The sequence below is a fragment of the Mustela nigripes genome, chromosome 2, assembly GCF_022355385.1.
Source record: "Mustela nigripes isolate SB6536 chromosome 2, MUSNIG.SB6536, whole genome shotgun sequence".
Lineage (NCBI taxonomy): Eukaryota > Metazoa > Chordata > Mammalia > Carnivora > Mustelidae > Mustela > Mustela nigripes.
The window spans coordinates 97,368,594-97,392,859 of NC_081558.1; the positions used below are offsets into that span (position 1 = coordinate 97,368,594).

Consider the following 24,266-nt stretch of genomic DNA (forward strand, 5'->3'; position numbering starts at 1 on the left):
GGAGAAGGGGGTGGGGTTATGGACATTGGGGAGGGTGTGTGCTTTGGTGAGTGCTGTGAAGTATGTAAACCTGGTGATTCACAGACCTGTACCCCTGGGGATAAAAATATATGTTTATAAAAAAGAAAAAAAAAAAGACAGAGTCAACAGAGAACAAAGGAAGACCCAGATAAAAAGAGTTGGGATAGTGGAAAAAGAGCCTGGAAATCTCAGAAATCCAATGGCCACATTTTGAACCAACATTGGAAAACAATGTAAAAGGGAGCTCTGCAAAGTAAGGAAAGCTATCCAAAATAAATTTCCTTCTAAAAATTCAGCAACATTAAATTAACATAAAAATGAGCACCTGAAAAGTAACGCAATTTCCATACAAAGTTATTATAAGAAAAAGAGCAAAATAATATCCATACAGAAAATGGAAGCATCTCAAAGAGCCATGCTCAAAATAACTCAGAACTACAACCTACTAAATCAACCAAAAGGACTAAAAGGCATTAAAAATGGTGTAAGACACGAAAAGCCATACATCAGATGTTGAAAAAATCAAGACAACAGCAAGAGAAGAAAGGAACAAAGGAGCCACAAAATAGAAACTATTCTAAAAAAACTGAAGAGGAAATACTTTAAAATTCATTTTATGAGGACAGCATCACCTGAATACTGAATCCAGAGAAGGACACTGCAAGGAAATTATAGGCCAGTATCCCTGATTAAATAAATGCAAAAACCCTCAACAAAATACTAGCATACCCAATTTAACATCAAATTAAAAGGATGATACACCATGTCAAGTAGAAGTATTCCTAAGATGCAAGGATGGTTCAACATCCACAAATCAACAAACGTGATGCACTACATTAACAGAATGAAGGATAAATATCACATGATCATCTCAATGGATGCAGAAAAAGCATTTAAAAAATTTAACACCCTCTCAGAGAGAAGCCTCAGTCTGGCTGCAGTGCAATTGCACTACTGGGTATTTACCCCAAAGATACAGATGTAATGAAAAGAAGGGCCATCTGTACCCCAATGTTTATAGCAGCAATGGCCACGGTCGCCAAACTGTGTTAAGAACCAAGATGCCCTTCAACGGACGAATGGATAAGGAAGATGTGGTCCATATACACTATGGAGTATTATGCCTCCACCAGAAAGGATGAATACCCAACTTTTGTAGCAGCAAGGACAGGACTGGAAGAGATTATGCTGAGTGAATTAAGTCAAGCAGAGAGAGTCAATGATCATATGGTTTCACTTATTTGTGGAGCATAACAAATAGCATGGAGGACAAGGGGAGATGGAGAGGAGAAGGGAGTTGAGGGAAATTGGAAGGTTCTCTCATGAACCATGAGAAACTATGGACTCTGAAAAACAATCTGAGGGTTTTGAAGGGGCGGGGGGTGGAAGGTTGAGGGAACCAGGTGGTGGGTATTAGAGAGGGCACGGATTGCATGGAGCACTGGGTGTGGTGCAAAAAACAATGAATATTGTTACGCTGAAAAAAATAAATTAATTAAAAAAAAGAAGAAGAAGAAGAAGTCCTCGCCAGATCAATTAGGCAAGGAAAAAAATAAAAGGCATCCAAATAAGAAATAAGTAAAATTGTCTCTGTTTGCAGATAACATGATTTTACATGCAGGAAACCCTAAAGACTCCACCAAAAAATTATAACGACTAGAGGTGCCTGGGTGGCTCAGTTCTTTGGGCGTCCAACTCTTGATTTTGGCTCAGGTCATAATCTCAGGAGTGTGGGATCAAGCCCTGTGTCAGGCTCAGCACTCAACATGGAGTTTGCTTGAGTTTCTCTCCATCTGCCCTTCCCCTTGCTTATCCCTTTTCTCTCTCTCTCTCTTCAATATATATCTTTTTTAAAAATTATTACAATAAATGAATTCAATAAAGTTTCAGAATGCAAAATCAATATATAAAAATTATTATGTTCCTTTATACCAACAACAAGCTATCCCTCCCAAATTAAGAAAATAATCCCACTTATCTTCGCAGTTAAAAAAAAATAAAGTACTTAGGAATACATTTAACTAAGGAAGTAAAAGATCTATACACTGAAAATTATAACACATTGAAGAAAGGAATTCAGAAAAAACATAAAAATGGAAAGATATTCATAGTCACAGACCTAAAGAACATTATTAAAAATCCATACCACACTCAAAGCAATCTACAGATTCAATGCAATCCCTATCAAAATTCCAATGCCTTTTTTTTTTTTTCACAAAAATTTTTTTAAAAGTCTAAATCATACGGAACCACAAAAAAACCAGAACGGACAAAGCAATCTCGAGCAAAAGCAAAGCTGGAGGCAACATGCTTTTGGTTTCAAAATATACCAAAACTAGATGGGTGATGAGTATTAAGGAGGGCACTTGTTATGATGAGCCCTGGGTGTTGTATGTAAGTGATTAATCACTGAACTCTGCTCCAGAAACCAATATTATCCTGTATGTTAACTACCTAAAATTTGAATTTAATAAATTGGGGAAAAATATATACCATAAAGCTATGGTAATCAAAACATTAAGATATTTGCATAAAACAGTCATACAGACTAATGGAACAGTATAAAGCCCCAGAAATAAATCCATATATTTATAGCCAATTGATCATCAAAAAAGGTGCCAAGAACACACAATGGGGAAAGGACAGTTCCTTTAATAAACAGTGCTGACAAAACTGGTATCCACGTGCAGAACAACAAAACTGGACCCTTATCTCACACCACATAAAAAAATCAACTCAAACTGTATTAAAGACTTAAACGCAAGACCTGAAATTATAAAACTAGTAGAAGAAAGCATGGGGGAAAGCTTCTTGACATAATTTCTTGGATACAACCTGAAAAGTACAAACAAAAGCAAAAAAAGACAAATGAGATTGTATCAAACTAAAAAGCCGCACAGCAAAGGAAACAAGACAATAAAGAGGCAACCTACAGAATGGAAGAAAATATTTGCAAACATCTGATAAAGGATTAATATCCAAAATACACAAAAAACTCAACTCAATAGCAAGAAAACAACCTTATTTTAAAATGGGCAAAGGAACTGGACCGACATTTCTCCAAAGAAGACATATAAACGGCCAAAATATACATGAAAAAATGCTCAACACCAAAAATCATCAGGGAAATACAAATCAAAACTACAATATCACATCATACCTGTTAGAATGGCTATTATCAAAAAGACAACAGATAACAAGCATTGGCCAGGATGTGGAGAAAAAAAAGAACCCTTGTACACTGTTGGCGGGAATATAAGTTGATACAGCTATTATAGAAAACAGTCAGGAGGTTCCTCAAAAAATTAAACATAGAAGTACCATATGATCCAGCAATCCCACTTCTGGATATATATCCAAAGGAAAAGAAAGCAGTATCTTAAAGAGATATCTGCAATTTCATGTTCATTGCAGCATTACTTACAATAGCTAAAATATAGAATCACCTAAGTGTCCATTGACAGATGAACAGATGAAGAAAATATGTTGCATATACACAATGGAATATCACTCAGCCCTAAAAATAACAATGAAATCCTGTCATTTATGAGAACATGGATGAACCTGGAGGACATTATGCTAAGTGAAATAAATGCCAACTCAGAAAGACAAATACTGCACGATCTCACTTATGCTGGAATCTAAAAAAGTCAAATTTGTAGAAGCAGACAGTAAAATGGTGGTTGCCAGGGAAAAGTGGGTGAGGGAAATAAAAAGGTATTTGTCAAAGTATACAAACTTTCACTTACACAGAAAGAACAAATTCTGGGGATCTGCTGTATAGCACAGTGACTACAGTTAATAACACTGCATTGAATACCTGAAATTTGCTGAGACAGTACATCTTAAATGTTCTCACCACACACAAAAGGGCAATTTTGTGAGGTGATAGGTATTTTCCATTTTTTAATTAGCTTGATTGAGGTAATCATTTAACAATTTACATGTAGAGAGAAACATTACATTGTACATCTTAAATATATACATTGTCAATTATACCTGAATAAAGCTCAAAAATAACAATGACAATATCTACTTCCAATATTAAAACATTCTTAACAAAAATTAATAGCTAACTGTAAATTTTATACAACATCTAACAGCGCAGCAGAGCATAAACAGTAGGTATATGATAGATATGTATCAAATTTACTTGCAAACTTTGCTGAACACATGCATGTTTTCCTTGGTTTGAAATAAAACAGAAAAACCCAGAAATGAAGAGGAAACTCAAGAAGTAACGGAAAGTTTAAAAAATAATTTTGGCAATGAATATGAAACTAAAAAATTTTTTTAAAGTAAAATGAATAATCATAATAAATCATGCCTTAAGAAAAATAGAAAGTGGGGCACCTTGGTGGCTCAGTCATTAAGCATCTGCCTTTGGCTCAGGTCATGATCCCAGAGTCCTGGGATCAAGTCCCACATTGGGCTCCCTGCTCAGCAAGAAGCCTGCTTCTCCCTCTCCCACTCTCCCTGCTTGTGTTCCCTCTCTCACTGGGTCTCTCTGTCAAATAAATTTTTTTAAAAAATTAAAAGAAAAATAGAAAGTTAAAGAATAATTTTACAGGGGCGCCTGGGTGGCTCGGTGGGTTAAGCCTCTGCCTTCAGCTCAGATCATGATCTCGGGGTTCTGGGATCAAGTCCTATATCGAGCTTTCTGCTCGGCGGGGAGCCTGCTTCCCTCTCTCTCTCTGCCAGCCTCTCTGCCTACTTGTGATCTCTCTCTGTCAAATAAATAAATTAAAAATCTTTAAAAAAAAAAAAAAGCTAAAAAATAAAGAATAATTTTACAAATCAAAAAGAAATTACCTATTATAAGCTAAACATGCAACTACCTTATGACCCAGCAATTTTATCTCAGAGAATTCACACAATAACCTATACATTAGTGCCCATAACAGCTTCGGTTTTAAAAACCCAAAATTGTAATCAGCAAAGAAGTCCTTCAACAAGAAAATGATTAAAGATACACAGCAAAGAATACTACACAGCAATAAAAAGGAACAAACTACTGATACATCCACTAATTTAGATATGTCTCCAATTATGCTGAATTTTAAAAAGAGAGCCAATTTCCCAAAAGTTACGTATTATATAGTCCTATTCCTATATAATATTTTTGGAATCACAGAATTTTAGAAATGGAAGACAGATTAGTGGTTGCCAGTACTTAGGGAGGGATTGGAGGTAGGAGGGTAGAAGGCGGCAGCTAAAGTTATAAAAAAGCAACACAAGGGGTCTTTGTGGTGTTGGAACAGATCAGTATCTTAACTGTGGTGGTGGATACATGAACCTACACAAGCAATAAAACTGTACAGAACTTACACACACACAAACATGCAGAGACAAATATATAAATAAAACAAGGTATGTACTAATGTTGGTATCCTCATTGTGATATTATTCAACAGTTTTCTAAAACTTTAACCATTAAGGGAAACAAAAAAAAAAACTGTATAAGGGATCTCTGTTTTATTTACTGCATATGACTCTATGATTATCTCAATTTTTAAAAGGAAAGAGAAAGAAAAAGAAATGTACTACACATAATGTGATGCCCTAGAATTTGATCCTGGAATAGTTAATGGAGAAAATATGGAGTTTAGCTATGAATCAATGCTGGTTTCTCAGTTTTGACAAATGCACTTTGTTAATGTAACATGTTAACATTAGGGAATACTGGGTCAGAAGCATACTGAACTCTAAACTATCTTTGCATATTTTCTATAATAAACCTAAAATTATTCCTAATAACTTATTTTTTTTTATTTTTTTAAAGTTAGACCATAAAAAAGGAATCAGGAGAAAGTGGTAAAGATGGATGAGTCAAATTCCCTGAAGAAGAAAAACAGAGTTACAGAAAAACACACACCAAAAAAAAAAAAAAAAAAAGACCAAAAAAAAAAAAAACAGAAAAAAAAAAAAACAAAAAAAAAAAAAAAAAAAAAAAAAAAGCCCTAAAAAATACTTACCTGAAATTTTAAATTCCTAAAGTCTGAAGCTACATATTGAAAAAGCCCACCATGTAGCAGAGAGTAACAACCCAGAATGATCAACAAGACGTTCCAATAAAATTAATGGACTTAAAAATAATCCTTTGTGATTCAGGCCAAAAGATCATGTGTAAAATTTTTTAAAAAGAAAAGAAGACCACCCTCAGACTTTTTAACAGCAATGTGTTTTCCAGAAAAAAACTGGAGTTACAGATTTGAGATATTCAAGGAAAGAAAATGTGAGCCAAGGATTTTATTTTCAGCAAAAATGACCTTCAGATATAAAAAACACAGAGAGAATGTTAAAAGCAAGCAAGAAAATTCATGATAAAATTTCTCATGAGCCTTTCCTAAGGCATCTATTAAAGAGAAGGCTTGAGACAACCAAAATGACTAAAAAAAAAAAAAAACATCATTATGGGGTCCCTGGGTGGCTCAGTCAGTTAAGCATCAGTTTTTGGGTCAGGTCATGATTCCAGGTTCCTGGGATACAGCCCTGCACCTGGCTCCCTTCTCAGTGGAAAGTCTGCTTCTCCCTCACCCTCTCGTTCTGTTCATGCTCTCTCGCTCTCATGCTCTCTTTCTCTCTCTTCCAAATAAATAACTTAAAAAAAAAAAAAAAGAATCATCATCATAAAGACTGGTGGTAAGCACTAAATACATAGTTAATTATAAAACTAAGACTGAGATGGAGAGAACATAATATTTAATGATTATATGCTCTGACAATACATATGGCTACTGTAAAGAAAAACTGGGAGGAATGTGAATAACATATCCAAAAAGAAAAAAAAAAAAAACCTTTTAGAACTGTTTGCAATAACCAAAATTAGTGGTGGTATATCAGTACAGTTACTCCTTGGCAACTATGTATGTGTCATGTGGAACTGAAATAAATGAGCAACTAACAGGCATAGTAATTCTATCAGATTTTCAGTATGAAAAAAGGAAATACAGGTTGGGGCACCTGGGTGGCTCAGTCGTTAAGCGTCTGCCTTTGGCTCAGGTCATGATGACAGGGTCATGGGATCTAGCTCCGCATCAGGTTCCTTGCTCAGTAGGAAGCCTGCTTCTCCCTCTCCCACTCCCCCTGCTTGTGTTCCCTCTCTCACTGTCTCTCTGTCAAATAAATAAATAAAATAAAATAAAAAAAAAAAGGAAATACAGGTATAAAACAGAAGAAATTAAGAACATCAAGATAAAAGCTGATCTTGAATTTGGATTCAAAGTATCAGTATGAACTTACAAGGTATTTTTACTTTAGTACTTCTATTTTCCTAGCTCTGTCCACCGAAAAGCCTTAAAAATAAGGACAAACTGAGAAGCAATGAACATCTCTAGTGCCAGATTGGCATCTTGCAATGCTATTTCCCGTTAAATTTTCTTTTTTCTTAAATAGCAGAGCTTCTTAGAGAAAGAGCTACCAGTTCTGCAGTAGGAAATGTACAAGATGAGCCTGAAACATCTTGTGATACAAAATAGCAAGGAAGCTATCAAAAATTAACTAGAGTCAGATGGGATCGGGAGAGAGACAAACCATAATAAGAGACACTCAATCTCACAACACAAACTGGGGGGTGGGGGGTGCAGGTAGGGAGAGGGTGGTGGGGTTATTTACACTGGGGAAGGTATGTGCTATGGTGAGTGCTGTGAAGTATGTAAACCTGGCAATTCATATACCTGTATCCTTGGGGCTAATAATACATTAAATGTTAATAAAAAAAATAAAAAGTTTTTTTTTAATTTTTTTAAAAAAATTAACTGGAGTCATGTCAAGAGACCTGGACGCCAAACTGGGTTGGTTCTCACAGGCCAAAAGAATAAGTGAGTTTCTAAGAAGAGTAGGAATTGCAATATATTTAAACCCATGAAAAATATTTAATTTGACAAGTTCATAATATTAAAGTAGTCACCATCTAAACTAAGTATCTTGAAAACTATCCAAGTCAAGGATTTATCTGGTCTTTTCTATTTGAACTTTACAATTCAGGAACCAAATATAAATAAGATGATCCATCTCCATATAAAATTATTCCAGCTAATAAATGGAAACAAAATGGTAGAACTGGAATATTTAGTCTATTATTTTGCATCTCCTTTTGAATCCATGGATGTAGACATTGAGCATCAACAAAGATAATAACAACAAAAAAATATCTTGAACTTCTGATAAAAGACTATACCACAACCCATAGTTTTGATGGAGATCAAACCTCAGTCTGGAGAAGCCTCTGGATCCAGATGCTAATTTGCAAGAAATGCAAAGGACATAGGAATATGCTGAATTGCCCCATGAAAGTGAAATTCTCGAAGTATGGGAAACTCCATAGGTTAAAAAAATCCAAGTTCTTCAACAGAAATTATAGGGAAAAGACTTAATACATAACAAGTTAAAAGGTGGGGGGGGGGACAAGATTCACATTTGATGATAAACTAGAGAGAAACCACAAGGAAATGATTTCTATGAAAAGAAGGAGAACATGGAGGAGTTTCTTGGATGACTAACAAAGTTAGATTTCTTGAGCTCAGAGTTATGACAAGAATGCCTACTTCCTAATAATTCATCACACTATATACTTTTTAGTGTGTTTTTTTGTATTTGAGTTTTGTTTTACAATAAAAAGGTCTTTTAAAAAAAATCAATTAATAGCTAGAGCTGTCCATAAGCGAGTTACTGGACTTAACCCCTGGACTGGTCACAAACCATGACCTATAAATACCTTAATCACTGGACATTTTCCATAATTTTCACTTCAAATTCTCCAACTAACCTCCATCTTTCCTCTATCATAGCCATGCTATTTGCACCCACACTTTCTGCTCTAAGAAGTCTGGATCTTACTGCTACTGCTACTACGTTTAGAGCTAAATAGAAAATTACTGAGATTTCAGACATTGTGACAATGTCTGCAACCATTTTAAAACCATAGGCCCTTTAGAGAAATGTGAAACATATGCACATATGTACACATCCAAGGTGGTATGACCTAAATAAAAACTTTCATATCTCGGGGCGCCTGGGTGGCTCAGTGGGTTGGGTCGCTGCCTTCGGCTCAGGCCATGATCTCAGGGTCCTGGGATCGAGTCCCGCATCGGGCTCTCTGCTCAGCGGGGAGCCTGCTTCCTCCTCTCTCTCTGCCTGCCTCTCTGCCTACTTGTGATCTCTCTCTGTCAAATAAATAAATAAAATCTTTAAAAAAAAAAAAAAAACTTTCATATCTCCCCATTAGCCCAGAACATTGTTATGGTTATATAATTTCAATTGGGAAAGTTTTTTTTTTTCATTTTCCAAACACAATTAAAATCCTGAATGTTTTCTCAAACTAAAACTCCATCTTCCTCTCCCCCGCACCACTGGTATCCACCACTACCATGTGTGAGATTCTCATTCATCCTCCCTAGGAGAGTGTGTCTTCACCAGCATCCTATCAAAAATTACTGCACATGGAAATAGGACAACTATAATAGTAATGGTAACAATTACGAAGCAATATGTACCACTTTACATACATTTCTCTATAATACTCACAAAATATACAAGATCAGTATTATCATCATTGCCATTTTAAGATAAGGAAAACTGACAGAGAAATTAATACATTTCAAAATCTGTCTGCTAAATAAGCATTACTGAGTAAGATAAAAAGCTCTTTGAATCAAAAGTGGGTTACTTTTCTCACATAACAGTTTAAAACCATGTATATCTGAGGTAAGATCACTATTAAGACGTACCATTTCAGGTTAAAGTAAAAGGAGTTTCTCATAGATTGATTCAATAATCCAAGAGGTCCATGAGAAGGTAGGTAGTATAGTGGAAAAAGCACCAAATCAGGAGCCAGGAACTGAGTTTTCAGTTCTGGCTCCAAAAGAAAGAGGCTATACTCTGCTGGGTAAGTTATTTTATAGTTTCCTTATCTTCAAATGAAGAAGACTGACAAGAAGCACTCTAATGAACAGTATTATGACTCCATGATTCAAGAGTTATTTGTATAGCTGTTGACATAAAAGGAATAATATGGAAATGTAATTGGGAAAGGCATCTCAAGCACAGTTAAGTGCTTTAGGTTTTTCAAAGGTAGAGAACTTGAGGGCAAGAGGCACTAATTAGTCATGCTTAAGCAAAATGAAGGAGGATGGATCTCTCCCTCTTTTTAGGCTCACTATAGGGCAGATATGAACAAAAGCATATGTAAAAATTAGTAAAGGGAAAAACACTCATGTTCACAGTAAGAAATTTATGTAAGGAATATATGTGACTGTTGGACAAAAAATGCTCTTGCTACTGTTTTATAAAGCACCAGAACCGTGAGTACCAACTTGGGAAAAGGAATAATAAAGGGCTTCAGGCAATGGCCAATCTCCAATAAAACACTTAGGCAAATAAAACAATCTTCCAACGTCATTGCTGGCCACACCTTCCACAAATGCTGCCACAGGATCTCAGCATTTGTATGTTGAGGTGGCACCTGCAATTTCATAAGTATTATTTTCTCACAGTCTTCACTTCTTGCTATATATAATTATTCTCAAAATACCCACTTAGCATGGAGCATAATGCCAGGAGCCACAAAAATATGAAAAGAAATATAAGGCATGCCTCTAAGCACAGAGAACTTAGGACACAGGCTTTGGAAAATAAAGGCAGTAACTGAAGACACTGCATGCCTGGGAGCTCCTCTATTTGCTTTGGAATTTAAATCACGTTTTCCCAAAGAAACAACACAGAAAATGGTGAGATCTCCAAGCCACTCCTCTAATTTATTTAATGCGTACTTGGTTAAGCCTCAGTAGTTTTCCTTAATTCTCAACATGATTCTCAATCAGTTTGAGGATCTAAGAGGATATGATATGATGCTAGATAGCAGGGGAAAAGCATATCCAATATTATGACATAATTTTACAATTACAAAATGAAAAGATAATATTTATTCATTAATAAATTTAAAAGTAAATGGTGGTTAATAATTTATATACACAGCACTATGCACTAAGTACTGTTTCAATAGCTTTACATATAAAAACTTAATCTATCTCATTACTTTTTTTTATTATTAAAACAAACCCAACAAGGATATACTATCAATATCTCCTGTTTTAAGCTGAGTAAACTATAACATAAAGGAGATTAATTTGACTAGTCACAAAGCTCCATGAAGCTTCTAGGTCAGAAGAGATAAACAAAAGATATCTATTTTCTCAGTAACCTCATCACCCAACATTATTCACTGGGGCCAGCCCAGTGAATAATGATCACCTAAATAGAGCTGGGGCCATGAGAGCACTCATATACTTACAAATACTTATACTTCTACAAGTACTCTTTTTTGAGCAGTACATAAACTAAAATAAAATGATTCAGAGTGGTATGGCCCAAAGAATCCCACGTTTATACCATAGATACATTCACACAAGGGCACAAGGATATATGTACATGTTTGTGATGTCTAATACTGAATACAACCTGATGTCCATCAATAGGGGACACACTAAATACATTTTGATATTTCTACAGGGAATGCTGCATAGCCTTTTAAAAGAATGAGGTAGGTTAGGGATGTCTGAGTGGCTCAGTTGGTTAAGTGCCTGCCTTCGGCTCAAGTCACGATCCCAGGATCGAGCCCTACATTCCCCTGCCTGGTTCTCCCTCTGCCTGCTACTCTCCCAGCTTGTGCACGTGCTCTCTTTCTCTCTCTCTCTCTTTCTCCCTGACACATAAATAAATAAAATCTTTTTAAAAAGTAAATAAAAGGGATGATATTAAAAAAAGAATGTGGTAGTTTAATACTTATAGATAGAGGAAAATATAGTATTAAGTGGCAAAAGAAAGGTGGAGAACAGTATGTGTATCATGATCCCACTTGTGGGAGAGAAAAAGGAGGAAGATATATGTGCTTGAGTATGATCAGAAAGTTTCTTAAGAAGAAACAAGAAATTATCTATAGCGCTTTACTTCAGCAAAGAGAACAGGAAAAAAGGTCAGTAGCTAGAGAAGAAAGAGATTTTTGTTATTATATTTTTTATTGAATTTCATTTTACCAAAAATACATATTGCTGATTTTTACATGGCTTAATTAAAAATATAGTGTTATTGAGCCTAGCCTCTTTTTTATGTAGTGGTTCCTAACAAAAGACTGGTATGTAATGATCAGTGATAAGTTCCAAATAATTTATTCCTTATACTTTTTTTAACCAAAAGAAGTTTATGAATGATTTATTATTTTTATAAATTAGTAAAATCAATATCCCTTTAATTAATCCATTAATGCAAACAGAAGGGAAAAAAATGATCACCTAAAGATGGTTTTTAATGGGGACACCTGGGTGGCTCAGTGGGTTAAAGCCTCTGCCTTCGGCTCAGGTCATGATCCCAGAGTCCTGGGATCCAGCCCTGCATCGGGCTCTCTGCTCAGCGGGGAGCTTGCTTTCTCCTCTCTCTCTCTGCCTGCCTCTCTGCCTACTTGTGATCTCTGACTGGCAAATAAATAAAATCTTTAAAAAAAAAAAAAAGATGGTTTTTATGGTTTTTAGGAGGTTCTATCCCAGAAGAATGGAGGTCCAAAAAAAAAGGGTTCTCCCATCCAGCCTGAAGGTCCTTAGATATGTAAACAAACTTATGTGGTTCCCAAATTGGGTTGGGAGTGTCCTAGAGAGTGGGCAAGAATTTACTTTCCATCATTTGAAATGTGTTTTTCTTTATGTTTACTGTGCTGTGCACACTGCTATTCATAATTAAATATAATATATTTGGAATATACTTGCTTAAAAATGTTTTATTGATAGGGTGTGTAAAAATGTTTGTGAACTACTGGATATGGTTAAACAAATGTAATGCAGTGAGGAGGAAAGCATTAGATGTTCACTCCACGGTCAAGGGATGAAAACTAAAAGCTGAGAAACGATCAGTGCATAATATTTGCAACTTTTCAGTTCTCTTCAACTTTTCCTATATCTATTCCATGACCAAATCCTGTCATTTCCAACCTAACATTTACTGGGTTTGACTAGTCATAGTTATTCTGACCATACAAATTTAATTATGTTTCTGGAAAGGCCTCCTAGACTCTCTGTACAGAGTATTCCACTGCCAAAAAGCTCGGAAAGCTTCTAACAATCGCCAGAAGTGAAAGTACTTATGCAGTGACTTTAAATATCTCTGTCCCACACTTAAACTATCCCTTCCCCATAGACCAACTGGAACTCTTTAAATAAGTCAGACAAATATATTCCTCATTTGTCAAGGGACTCACCCTCCCCTTCCCCCTACACAGCACTCTCGTTAAGCAGATAAATATCGTGCACACCACCAAATCAAGTTCTTTTTCCTCCAGAACTTTCTTCAGGGTTCCCTTTCCTCTAACTGCCTGCCCACCTCTGATTCCTGGGATTTTAGTGCTGATGGCATCGCCAAGATCATTCCTCTCCCCGAATCTCACCAGCAATTCATTACCAGGATCGTTTGACATGCACCCTTTTTGTGTTGTAGCTCCACTGTTTCTGTGATCTCCGCCTTCAGGAGCTTTGATTCCTTCGGGTCTCGCCTCTCTTTCCCGACACGAAGTTTGTTTAGGGCCTGAACGCAGGGGCCGGGCAGGTTCTCTCCGACGTCAGCGACTGCGTAACTAGGGCGGCCTAAAGAGGCCGCTCACCGAACGAGGCCGAGCGCACAGGACTGACCCGAGAGCCCCTCCGTCGCCCTCGGAGAAGAAACGTCCTGCGCCGGGGGCTGACCGCGCATATGTGCCTCGAGGCCGCGCAGGGAGATCCCGAAGCCCTTCGACGGGGCCAGTTTGCTTGTGAGCAACTAGAAGTAGGCCTGGTAGGTGAGAGGAGGCGTGTGTAGGACCGGATCCCGGACTGAATCAGGAAGAAGGGCAGGGAAGCGACCCGAGAGTGGCCGCTTCGGCAGCCCCTGCGCAGGGGTGACCGTTAAAAAGACTCAAGGAAGGGAAGAGTTGGCAAGTATCCCTCACTCACCTGGAAGAGGCTGCGGCCGGAGGCACCAGCTGCCCCGTTCCAAATTTAAGCCACGTCAGCTCCGGAATCCCGTCCGCGACACCTACCACCGCCGCGCCCCGTCAAGGGACTCAACCACTCGCAGTTGGGACGGAAGATGGGATTAGGGAATGAACCAATCCCGGCTACCGGCGGAGCGTTACCAGGGAGACCAGGCACGCCTTGTTTGTAACTAACCCATCAACAATGACGGAAACCAATCAACGCCAGGAAATTCTCTGCTTCCTCAAAGAAAGAGCCAATGGTCTCTAAACAGTGGAGGAGGGGCGGAGTCAAACGTGAGCCAGTGTTCCGGAAGAAGATCTGCTGGAGAACCGGAAATGCCGGGAGGGCGGGCTTTCTGCGGTAGGTCAGGTGTTAAGCAGCGTGAAGGGGACAGGTTGTTGGCTCCAGTGCCCTTGGGTTGCTGGTGGAGACTCTCCTAGATTACAGCTTGGGCTTTTGCGGAGTCCCGTACTGCGAGTACCAGGTGTCATAGGATTGTTGAATGAGCTTTGAGAAGGGAGAGGGGATATGGATTTTGCTCTTAGAATCGTAAAATATCAAGAACCCCAAAATAGGTGGTCTAATGTGATTTTTTCATTTTACTGACAAAAAATAAGAACCGGAATAAAGGGAGTCACCCAAAGATATATGGTGACGTGGAGATTAGAACTCGGACTAGAACCTGGCAGCTTCATGAAAGAGAATCTGAGATGTCTCTGAGGACACGAGTGGGAGAATAGGGAATACTACTAGAAAAGTGCCTCCAAGGGAGTGACGTTTGAGCTGGGGCTTAAGCAGAAGGTGAGATTTGAGGTCCCAGGTCTGCAATGGGAGTCAGTGAGAAGCTCCAGTAATTGTCACCGAAATCATGCATGCTCTCCTTAAGGCCTAAAGAAAGAGGGGAAAGCCAGCTCCCTTGACTTCAGGTACTCTTCACAATAAGACCATTAGTTTGAATTTATTGCTAGCCCACTATATGCATCCTCACGCTAATGTTTACATAACTCTTTGAGATTCAAACAGCTCACTAAGGCCTACCCTGACTACTCACCTTTCATAGCAGTCCCCTGCATGCACTATATCCTTTCTCTGCTTATTTTTTCCCTAAGCACTTTGCCATCTTTATTTCATTTATCTTTATTTTCTCTCTCCTCACTAAATTATTCCTTCCACAGAACAGGAATTTTTGTCTCTTGATCTCAACTGTATCTCCCTCCAGGTCCAAGAACAGTATGCAGTAGAGCACTCAGTATCTTTGGAATCCTTGAAGTAGGTATGATTATCATCATCTTACACTGGACAAAATAAGGCTTGAAACGATTAAGTAATTTGCATAAATTCACATAATGAGGGCCAGAGCCAGGATTTGAAGCTATTAAATGCCGAAGCTGCCGTCCTTCATCAGTACATTGTATTCTCTTATCCCTGATTGTACCCACCCAGGAAAGCCTGGATCAGTGCAACCACCAGACTTCGCCCCTACCCAAATTTGGAGTGCAGAATGCTGCAGGAGAAAATATGACATAAGGGAGATGGTTACTTCTACACATTCAGTTTCCAATTTCACTCCATCCTCAGCACACCCCCAAATCTTTGGTGTGTTTTCAGCTTCCTCTCCCAATTCCCACAACAGTTACTCAAACCTTTAACATCCTCTTCACATTCCCAGCAGATGTACTTAATTTTTATCTCAGAGAAAATAGGAACCATACACAAACATTGTCTTTCTCCAAATTCCTTGTTTCCACATTCAGCCTTAGAACAGATCTTCCAGGTTTTTTTTTTTTTAAGATTATTTATTTATTCATTTGAGAGAGGCCACAAGTAGGCAGAGAGGCAGGCAGAGGCAGAGAGAGAGGGAAACAGGCTCCCTGCTGAGCAGAGAGCCCAACATGGTGCTCGATCCCAGGACCCAGAGGCTTTAACCCACTGAGCCACCCAGGCGCCCCCAGATCTTCAGTTTTAACAGAATGAAATTTTCTTATGGAAGATTAGAAAATTGTCTGTCTAGTAAGTATGTCTTCTTAAGACCCTGCCTTTCATTCTTGGGTCAGCACAGAGTGGTCATTCAGTGAGAATTACAGTGATCACTAGGCATATGAAGGAATAATAATGCTGGGTGGAGGTTTAAGAGCTGAACTGAGGGCACTGAAGGACTGGAAGTCATTTAGAATGCAATTTAATGAAAGCAGTTTGGGCCTTGAGAAAATGATCAAGATAATAAAAGATAACTAGGAGTTGACCCATCAGGTAAAAGAGAACAGAGCAGTGGAGGCAAATGGAGCAGCATGTGCAGGACTATTTGAAGAACAACATGAGTAACATGAACAGGTACACAAGGAGTAGGTCATGAAGTGGTGTGTGATATTTTATGGTGAAGGGTTTGGATATTATTCTGAACTCTAGAGCAGTTAGGGACTACAGAAATCACAGAAGCCTATCATCACTCATTTACTTGTCCCTTACAGAGTGACCACTCCTCAATTAAGAGTTCAGTGATAACAATTTGGGGGACAGGAAATTTCACATCCTCTCTGATTTACTATTACCCAGTTCCCTCTTGGTCTTCTGTTTTCCACTTTTTTTCCTCCTCATTCTCACCTTTCCTTATGCCAAATAAAAATTTATCCGAAAACCTTCAGGCAGCCTTATTTATTAATGTATTCTTCGTACCTAAGGTAGTATCTTCAACAGAGTACGTGTTCAATAAATAATTGTTAAATGAATAAATGTTTAAATTCATAAGAATCTGATGTATAAGTATGCCAATATATCTTAAAATATGAAAGAAATAAAAATTTCTTGAGAAACATAGGATAAATAAATGTATATACAAAAAAAATAAAATTGGGATACCTGGGTGGCTCAGTTGGTTAAGAGTCTCCCTTTGGCTCAGATCATGATCTCAGGGTACTGGGATCAAGCCCCCCTCACCCAGTCAGGCTCCCTGCTCAGTGGGGAGTCTGTTTCTCCCTGGAGCGCACGCATGCGCACTTTCTCTCTCTCTCTCACACACACACACACACACACACACACACACATAAACAAATTTTTTTTAAACAATCCTCTCTGGGGGACAATAATTTTAAAAACATATAAAATCATACAATTATATCAATAGATGAAAAAATTTGACACAAACAGCCCTTCATACAAAAAAAAAAAAAAAAACAACCCTTCAGAAAACTAGGAATAGAAGGGCACTGCCTCAACCTGATGGAGAACATCTACAAAAAACTCACAGCTAATATTATTCTTACTGGTTAAAAAAAAAAGATTTTTCCCCACTAAGATTGGGAACAAGGCAAGTACATCCTCTATCACCACTCCTATTTAACATTTTACGGGAATTTCTATGTAATGTAAGACAAGATATACAGATTGGGAAGAAGTAAAACTATCTTTGTTTGTAGAACACGATTATATATGTAGAAAATCCCCTAATAAACTAAGAAAAAATAAAAAGCAAAAACAACAAAACCCTCACCTGGAGTCCCGGGATCGAGTCCCACATTGGGTTCCCAGCTCCACGGGGAGTCTGCTTCTCCCTCTGACCTTCTCCTCGCTCATGCTCTCTCTCACCTCCTCTCTCTCAAATAAATAAAATCCTTAAAAAAATAAAAATAAAAAAGAAACTAATTCTAAAGTTTATATGGGAAGAAAAATCTGGAATAACTAACAGAACACAGAATAAAGGAGAAGAAGGTGGAGGACAAAGTTGGGGGACTGGCACTAGCTGACTTCGAGACTTACTATAGATCTATAGTAATCAAGACAGTGTGGTAATGGAGAAAGAATACATCAACAGAACAGGTAAGAGAAACCCAAAATAGACCCATGCAAATACAGTCAACTGAGCTTTGATGGAGGAAAAGCAATTCAGTGAAGAAATGTCTTTTCAAAAAATGGTACTGGAACAATTAGACACCCATATAAAAAAATGAATATAGAAACAGACTTACACCTTTCACAAAAATTAACTCAAATGGACCACAGACTTAAATGTAAAATGTAAAGTATAAGAATTTTAGAATATAGGACCTTGGATTTGGCAATGACTTTTTAGGTACAACACCAAAAGCATGGACTATGGGAGGCTCTGTGTGTGTGTGTGTGTGTGTGTGTGTGTGTGTGTGTCTTGGGGGGTGGTGATCTGATAAGTTGGACTTGTTTAAAATGAAAATCTTCTGAAAGGCTCTGCCAAGAGAATGAAAAGACAAACCACAGATTAGGAGGAACACCTATCTAGTAAAGGACTAGTATCCAAAATATACAAATAACTAAGAAAACAATCCAATTAAAAAGTAAACAAAACATCTAAACAGCCACCTTATCAAAGAAGATATATAGATGGAAAATAAGCCTATAAAAAGATGTTGAACATCATATGTCACTAGGGAATTGCAAATTAAAATAACAATGAGATATCACCACATACTTATTAGACATGCAAAAATTTAGAACACTGACAACATCAAATGCTGGTGAGGATGTGGAGCAGCAGGAGCTCTCATTAATTGTTCATGGGAATGCAAAAATGGTACAGTACTTTGGAAGACAATTTGGCAGTTTCCTTATAAAGCTAAACATAGACTTACCATACTATCCAGCAAACATGCTCCTATGTATTTACTCATATTGGTGAAAACTTACATCTACATAAAAACCTTTACATAAATGTTTATAGAAGCTCTATTTATAATTTCCCAAACCTAGAAATAACAAAGATGTCCTTCAATAGGTGAGTGGATAAACTGTGGTATATCCACACAATGGAATATCTTTCACTAATTTTTTAAAAATGAGCTATTAAGCCACAAAAAGACATGAGGAAACTTAAATGTGAATTTCTAAGTGAAAGAAGCCAGTCTTAAAAGGTTATATATTGTATGATCCAACAGTATGACAATCTTAAAAAGGTAAAATTAGAGATACTAAAAAGATCAGTGGTTGGCCAGGGGTTTGGAGGAGCAGGAAGGAATTAACATGTGGAGCACAGGAGGATTTTTTTTTAAGATTTTATTTATTTATTTGACAGAGAGAGATCACAAGTAGACAGAGAGGCAGGCAGAGAGAAAGAGAGAGAGAGAGAGAAGCAGGCTCCCTGCTGAGCAGAGAGTCCGATGTGGGACTCCATCCCAGGACCCTGGGATCATGACCTGAGCTGAAGGCAGCGGCTTAACCCAGTGAGCCACCCAGGCGCCCCCACAGGAGGATTTTTTAAGGGAGTGAAACTATTCTGTATGCTACATCATGGTGGTTACATGACATTCCCATGTCAAAATCGATAGAATTATGTAAGACAAAGAGTGAACTTTAAACTATGAACTTTAGTTAATAATGTATTGCTATTTGCTCATCAGTTGCAAAAAAGGTCCCACACTAACGCAAGATGTTAATAAAAAGAGAAATTGCTGGGTGATGGGAAGATGGGGGTAAATATATGAAACCATATATCTGTTCAATTTTTTCTATACACCTAAAATTACTAAAAATAAAGAAGTGTGTGTGTACACATATTTTCAAATTTGGATTTTAAAAAATGTAGAAAACCCTGATAGCCCATTACCATACAGAAAATATTGAGAAGTTGTTAATTTTTTCTTGAACTAAGTATACTTTTTCAGCCCAGACAGTTTTACAGGGAAACACTTTTGGAATTTTCAATGAATGGATACTTCCCATGCTAGATAATCTACACGGAATATAGAAATGGGATGCTTCCTAGCTAATTTCTAAAAACTAGCATGATTCATATATATATACAATGGAATATCACTCAATCATAAAAAAGATGTGATCTCACCATCCGTGACAACGTGAATGGACCTAGACGGCATCATGTTAAGTGAAATAAGTCAGAGAAAGATAAATACTGTATGAGTTCACTTTTATGTGGAATCTAAAACAAAAGAAATGAACAAACAAAAAGCAGAAACAAACCCACAAATACAGAGGAAAAACATCGTTGCCAGAGGAGGAGGGATGGAAGGAGGTGGGCAAAATGGAAGGGCAGTAGGAGATACAGGCTTCCAGTTATGGAATGAATAATTCATGGGAATAAAAGGTATAACATAGAGAATATAGTCAATGGCATTATAACAATGTTGTATGGCAACAGATGGTGGCCAGTAGTAAGTACAGCATGGCATATAGAGTTGTTGAATCACTATGTTGTACACCTGAAACTAATGTAACATTCTATGTCAACTATACTCCAAGTAAAAACAAAAACAAAACAAAACAAACAAGCAAAATCCACTTAACTAAGGTTTGAAAAAGTCTCTAGTTTAATTATGATTATCTTTGTTATTACTACTTCTCTTTCTCCATATTTATTAGTATAAATAATAGTAATAGTAATAAATAATAGTAGCCAAAGCTACTATTTACAAGCACAAAAGTGCTAGAATACAGGCTATTTTCAAGGGAGCTTCCTGGGGTCTTTGAAGAAAAAGAGGGTCAAAGCCACAGTGGACCATCAAGTGCTGGTCCAAAAGAAAGGCCACTAGAACTAAGAGCCACAGAGCCAGAACAGCCTTTCCAGAGGCCAACATGAGCCAGTGTTTAGAACATTTTCTGCAGTCTCTCCAAGATCTTCTAACTGAGGCTAATTAGCAAGAGAATGTGGCTGAGTACCAGCTGCAGCTGTTTAGGGCAGAGGGACCCAGCAGCCTGCATCAACAGCTGAAACAGCTCCTGATAGATGATGTATGAATTTATCACGAAGCTGGTCTCTCTGAGTTATATTTAAATGCAGCCATCAAATAAAATCCTCATTAATCAGGATTCCCTAGGGGAGAAGTAAAGTCTAAATTATGAGATTTGAATTTTGGATGAAAACATCTGCTTATACTTGCCCTGCAGAGCACGGGGCAACTTTCCTCTACATTAGCAAAAATTGATTACATTCCCCTACATTAGCAAAAACCCCAGAAGGATCCAGAATATACTGAACACCCATACTGAAAACCCAAGAAAAGATAATTCCTCTGAATTTCTTGGCACTCATAGATCAAAAGTCACGGGTGTCTCTTCTGGGAAGTACAGGTATTCCTGCTCATGCTTCTTTTTTTTTTTTTTTTAGTAGGACCTGTGTACCTGACGATTGCACCTGTAGCAGATGGGAACTGGTGTCCCATCTATGCTGAGGACAGTGGGATTGCTCCTCTGTGAAATATTTTGGATCTGTTCTGGTATCCCGAGGAGGCCAGTATGATATGACATCAATTTCAGATCATTTGTTTCTATATCTTTGTCAGTAGTCATTCTTCACACAACTTCACACAAATTGATTCCTAGCAACAGATACCAGAGATGGCTCTCTATAGGAATCAGGACTTTTGTTCTCACTTTCCTCCTGGGAATGTTGGCACTCTTGACAAGGCACCAGACCCTGGGGAGAGCTGGCTTTAGGAAAACTGAGAACAGATCTGATGACTTTTGTTTCATCATCTGTACTCCTTAAAACTTGGATTGTTCAGCAATGCTTAATATGTATTTTCTCTTCCTACTCCAGGCTTTGGTCTCCACAGGTCAATCTTGCATATCATCTATCTTTTTTTTTTTTAAAAAAAGATTTTATTTATTTATTTGACAGACAGAGATCACAAGCAGGAGAGATGCAGGCAGAGAGAGAGAGGAGGAAGCAGGCTCTCCGTTGAAGCAGAGAGCCCGATGCGGGGCTCAATCCCAGGACCCTGAGACCATGACCTGAGCCCAAAGCAGAGGCCTTAACCCACTGAGCCACCCAGGCGCCCCTCATCTATCTTTGAGGATGGAAGAGATTGAGATTTGGGACCTGTTCTATGTGTGGAGCTGCAGGTGCCTCCTTCCTCCTGCTGGATGAGCTCTGAGATGGGGAACAAGAATGAAAGGTTGAGTCTTGGAAAGGTTATAAGTATAGAATGTGCTGGTGTTCCTCATTCTAGTCTTCTCAGAGACACCAGAGATGCCTGAGGGATGCAGAAGCTTGCCAGTTTCTTTTCCTACAAAGGTTAAGGTCCCAATGTCTATCTTTCAGCTCTAGCTAAACATCTTCAACCAGTCCCAGTTTGCCTAAATGTGGGCAGGAATAAGCAAGAACCCTGCAGGAACTCTGGCACATGGAAGAGCAGAAGAGATAAAGAGACCAACCATCCTTACCCTGGAGATGGAAAGGTCGTCTCCCAGCCACAGTCTGGCTGGAAGCTGCTCTTTGGGCAGCTGAGGAAGTAATCACTATTAAAACTTCCATTGTGTCGGCAGGATCTAGAGATACTAGAGCTATTTGACTCAAAGGCCTGAATAGTCCAGGCTCCTGAAGAATTGAGTATTTTAAGAGTATTCCCCCACCGAATCAGCAGACTGGGTACTTCAAGGAATATGTGGTGCCAGGCAGAAAACCTTGAAAGACATGGTAAGCAAAGGGTGGGGAATGGCTCAACATGGGCTTGTTCTCTCCAAGGTATGAAGTCAGGTATTTTGTGGAGGAGGAGCAGCATTCATGCCACAAGAAGTCAGATAACATTTCTGTATGAATTGTTATTGAGCATTTACAAATATTTGAGGAAGTCATATGGGGGGGAAATGGTGACCTTTTTCTCCACCTAGAGCCAAGGGCATGAGGAATCTGAAATCAAGTGTGGAAAATTCCCAGGAGGTGTAACCACAAAGCTCTTATTCAACACTCATTCAACAAATATTTCCTAAGTACAGACCATGTGCCAGGCAGGAACGGATGTGGCTTATTTTTGATCTAGGATCTAGGAATACATTTCAGGTCTCTAAGCAAGCTTTGTGACGTGGACTTCTCCAGGTCATCGGTTTGAAGGATCTTATCATGTATTTTAGTGGATGTCGTAGGGTACTCTTTTGGAGAACCCCCCAATACTATAAAATGTCCTCAGGATACAGCTATACTTAATGAATTATGTTAACACAAAGAGGTCACTGGAACTCGAGTTACATATCAAACTGATATCTCTGACATGTTTCCTAGGTACTTCCAAGGACTATATCACTAAAACATCACCAAGATTAACAAAGTCACCCCACCGTTGCAGATATAACTAATAAATGTGAAGCTTTTCATATACAGCAATATCATAAGAAAATTTATGGACCTCTTAATTATCTCTAAATTGTCCTAGGTATGTCCTACTCAATAAACTCCCCCTTGATTTTTTATCAGATTTCTTTTCTTTTTTTTTATTTATTTATTTGACAGAGAGAGATCACAAGTAGGCAGAGAGGCAGGCAGAGAGAGAGAGAGGAGGAAGCAGGCTCCCCGCCGAGCAGAGAGCCCGATCCAGGACCCCAAGATCACGACCCAAGCCGAAGGCAGCGGCTTAACCCACTGAGCCACCCAGGCGATTTCTTAACAATTCATGGATTTCATCCATTTATTACTTAACAGTACTAAGCACCCTGTTCAGGAATGTGTATTCAATCTGGAACCCAAATCAAATTATTAAGAAGTTTTATATAAACAGCAATTAACAGCTTCCCTTCTGATCCCTGAAAGAAATGTAGCCCTAGCCTCTGTCTTCTGCCTTATTTCTCTCAGCCCTCAAGATTACCAACCTTCTCATTCACTTTCCTTGCATACATTTTAATTAGGCCAATGGACAAAAGAAATACAGACTGATTAATATGAATGCAGGATTTGGCTGCATAATTTATAGATGCAGTAATAAGACATCTCACAGGACTCCCATGGGGACACAGGTGTTGAGTCTCTGTTCCCTGACTCTTTTCCATTAAGATACTGACTTCCTCTTTATGCCTGTGTAGTGCTGAGAGTTGCACATTCTAGAGAGAGCTTGCCCCAACTCTCTTCTATGTGTTGTGTGGGCATTCTATGAAACTAACTTACTCATTCTGTATTTATTACTTTAGTTTTAATTTAATTTAATTTTTATTAATCTTTCTATTCTGCTTATTGTTTATTCTTGAGACTGTATTACATGAACATCCAGAGCACTTAACTTGGATCTCCTAATGTGTGCTAAATAAATCTAGACTCAACAAATTGTTACTGATAACAATTCTTCATAATAAGTTGGTTGGATACTTGGTATTTTTATATTCCCCCTACCTAGAATACTGCATTTCTACTCCAACTAGTCAGTTCATTCTTCAGTTCACTTCAAGGGGCTTCTTCTGGTCATCTCGAAGACTAAGTTAGTGATCTCAGGTTCACATCACTCCCTGCAAAATGATCATCCTCATACTTTAAATCATTTACTTGTTTAATGTTATCTCTACACA

General features: G+C 38.1%; 1 protein-coding gene across 1 annotated transcript in view; it reads right to left on the bottom strand.

Moving 5' to 3' along the window:
• Positions 1-13,752, bottom strand: part of GOLGB1 (golgin B1) — a 113,724-nt gene extending 99,972 nt beyond the window's left edge. Inside the window, exons 1-2 of the mRNA XM_059388333.1 lie at positions 13,692-13,752; positions 13,465-13,646 (exon numbers count right to left, since the gene is read on the bottom strand). Of these exons, the coding sequence (XP_059244316.1) occupies positions 13,465-13,646; positions 13,692-13,752 (243 nt within the window). The remainder of the gene's footprint in view (positions 1-13,464; positions 13,647-13,691) is intronic.
• Between the last annotated feature and the right edge of the window lie 10,514 nt (positions 13,753-24,266).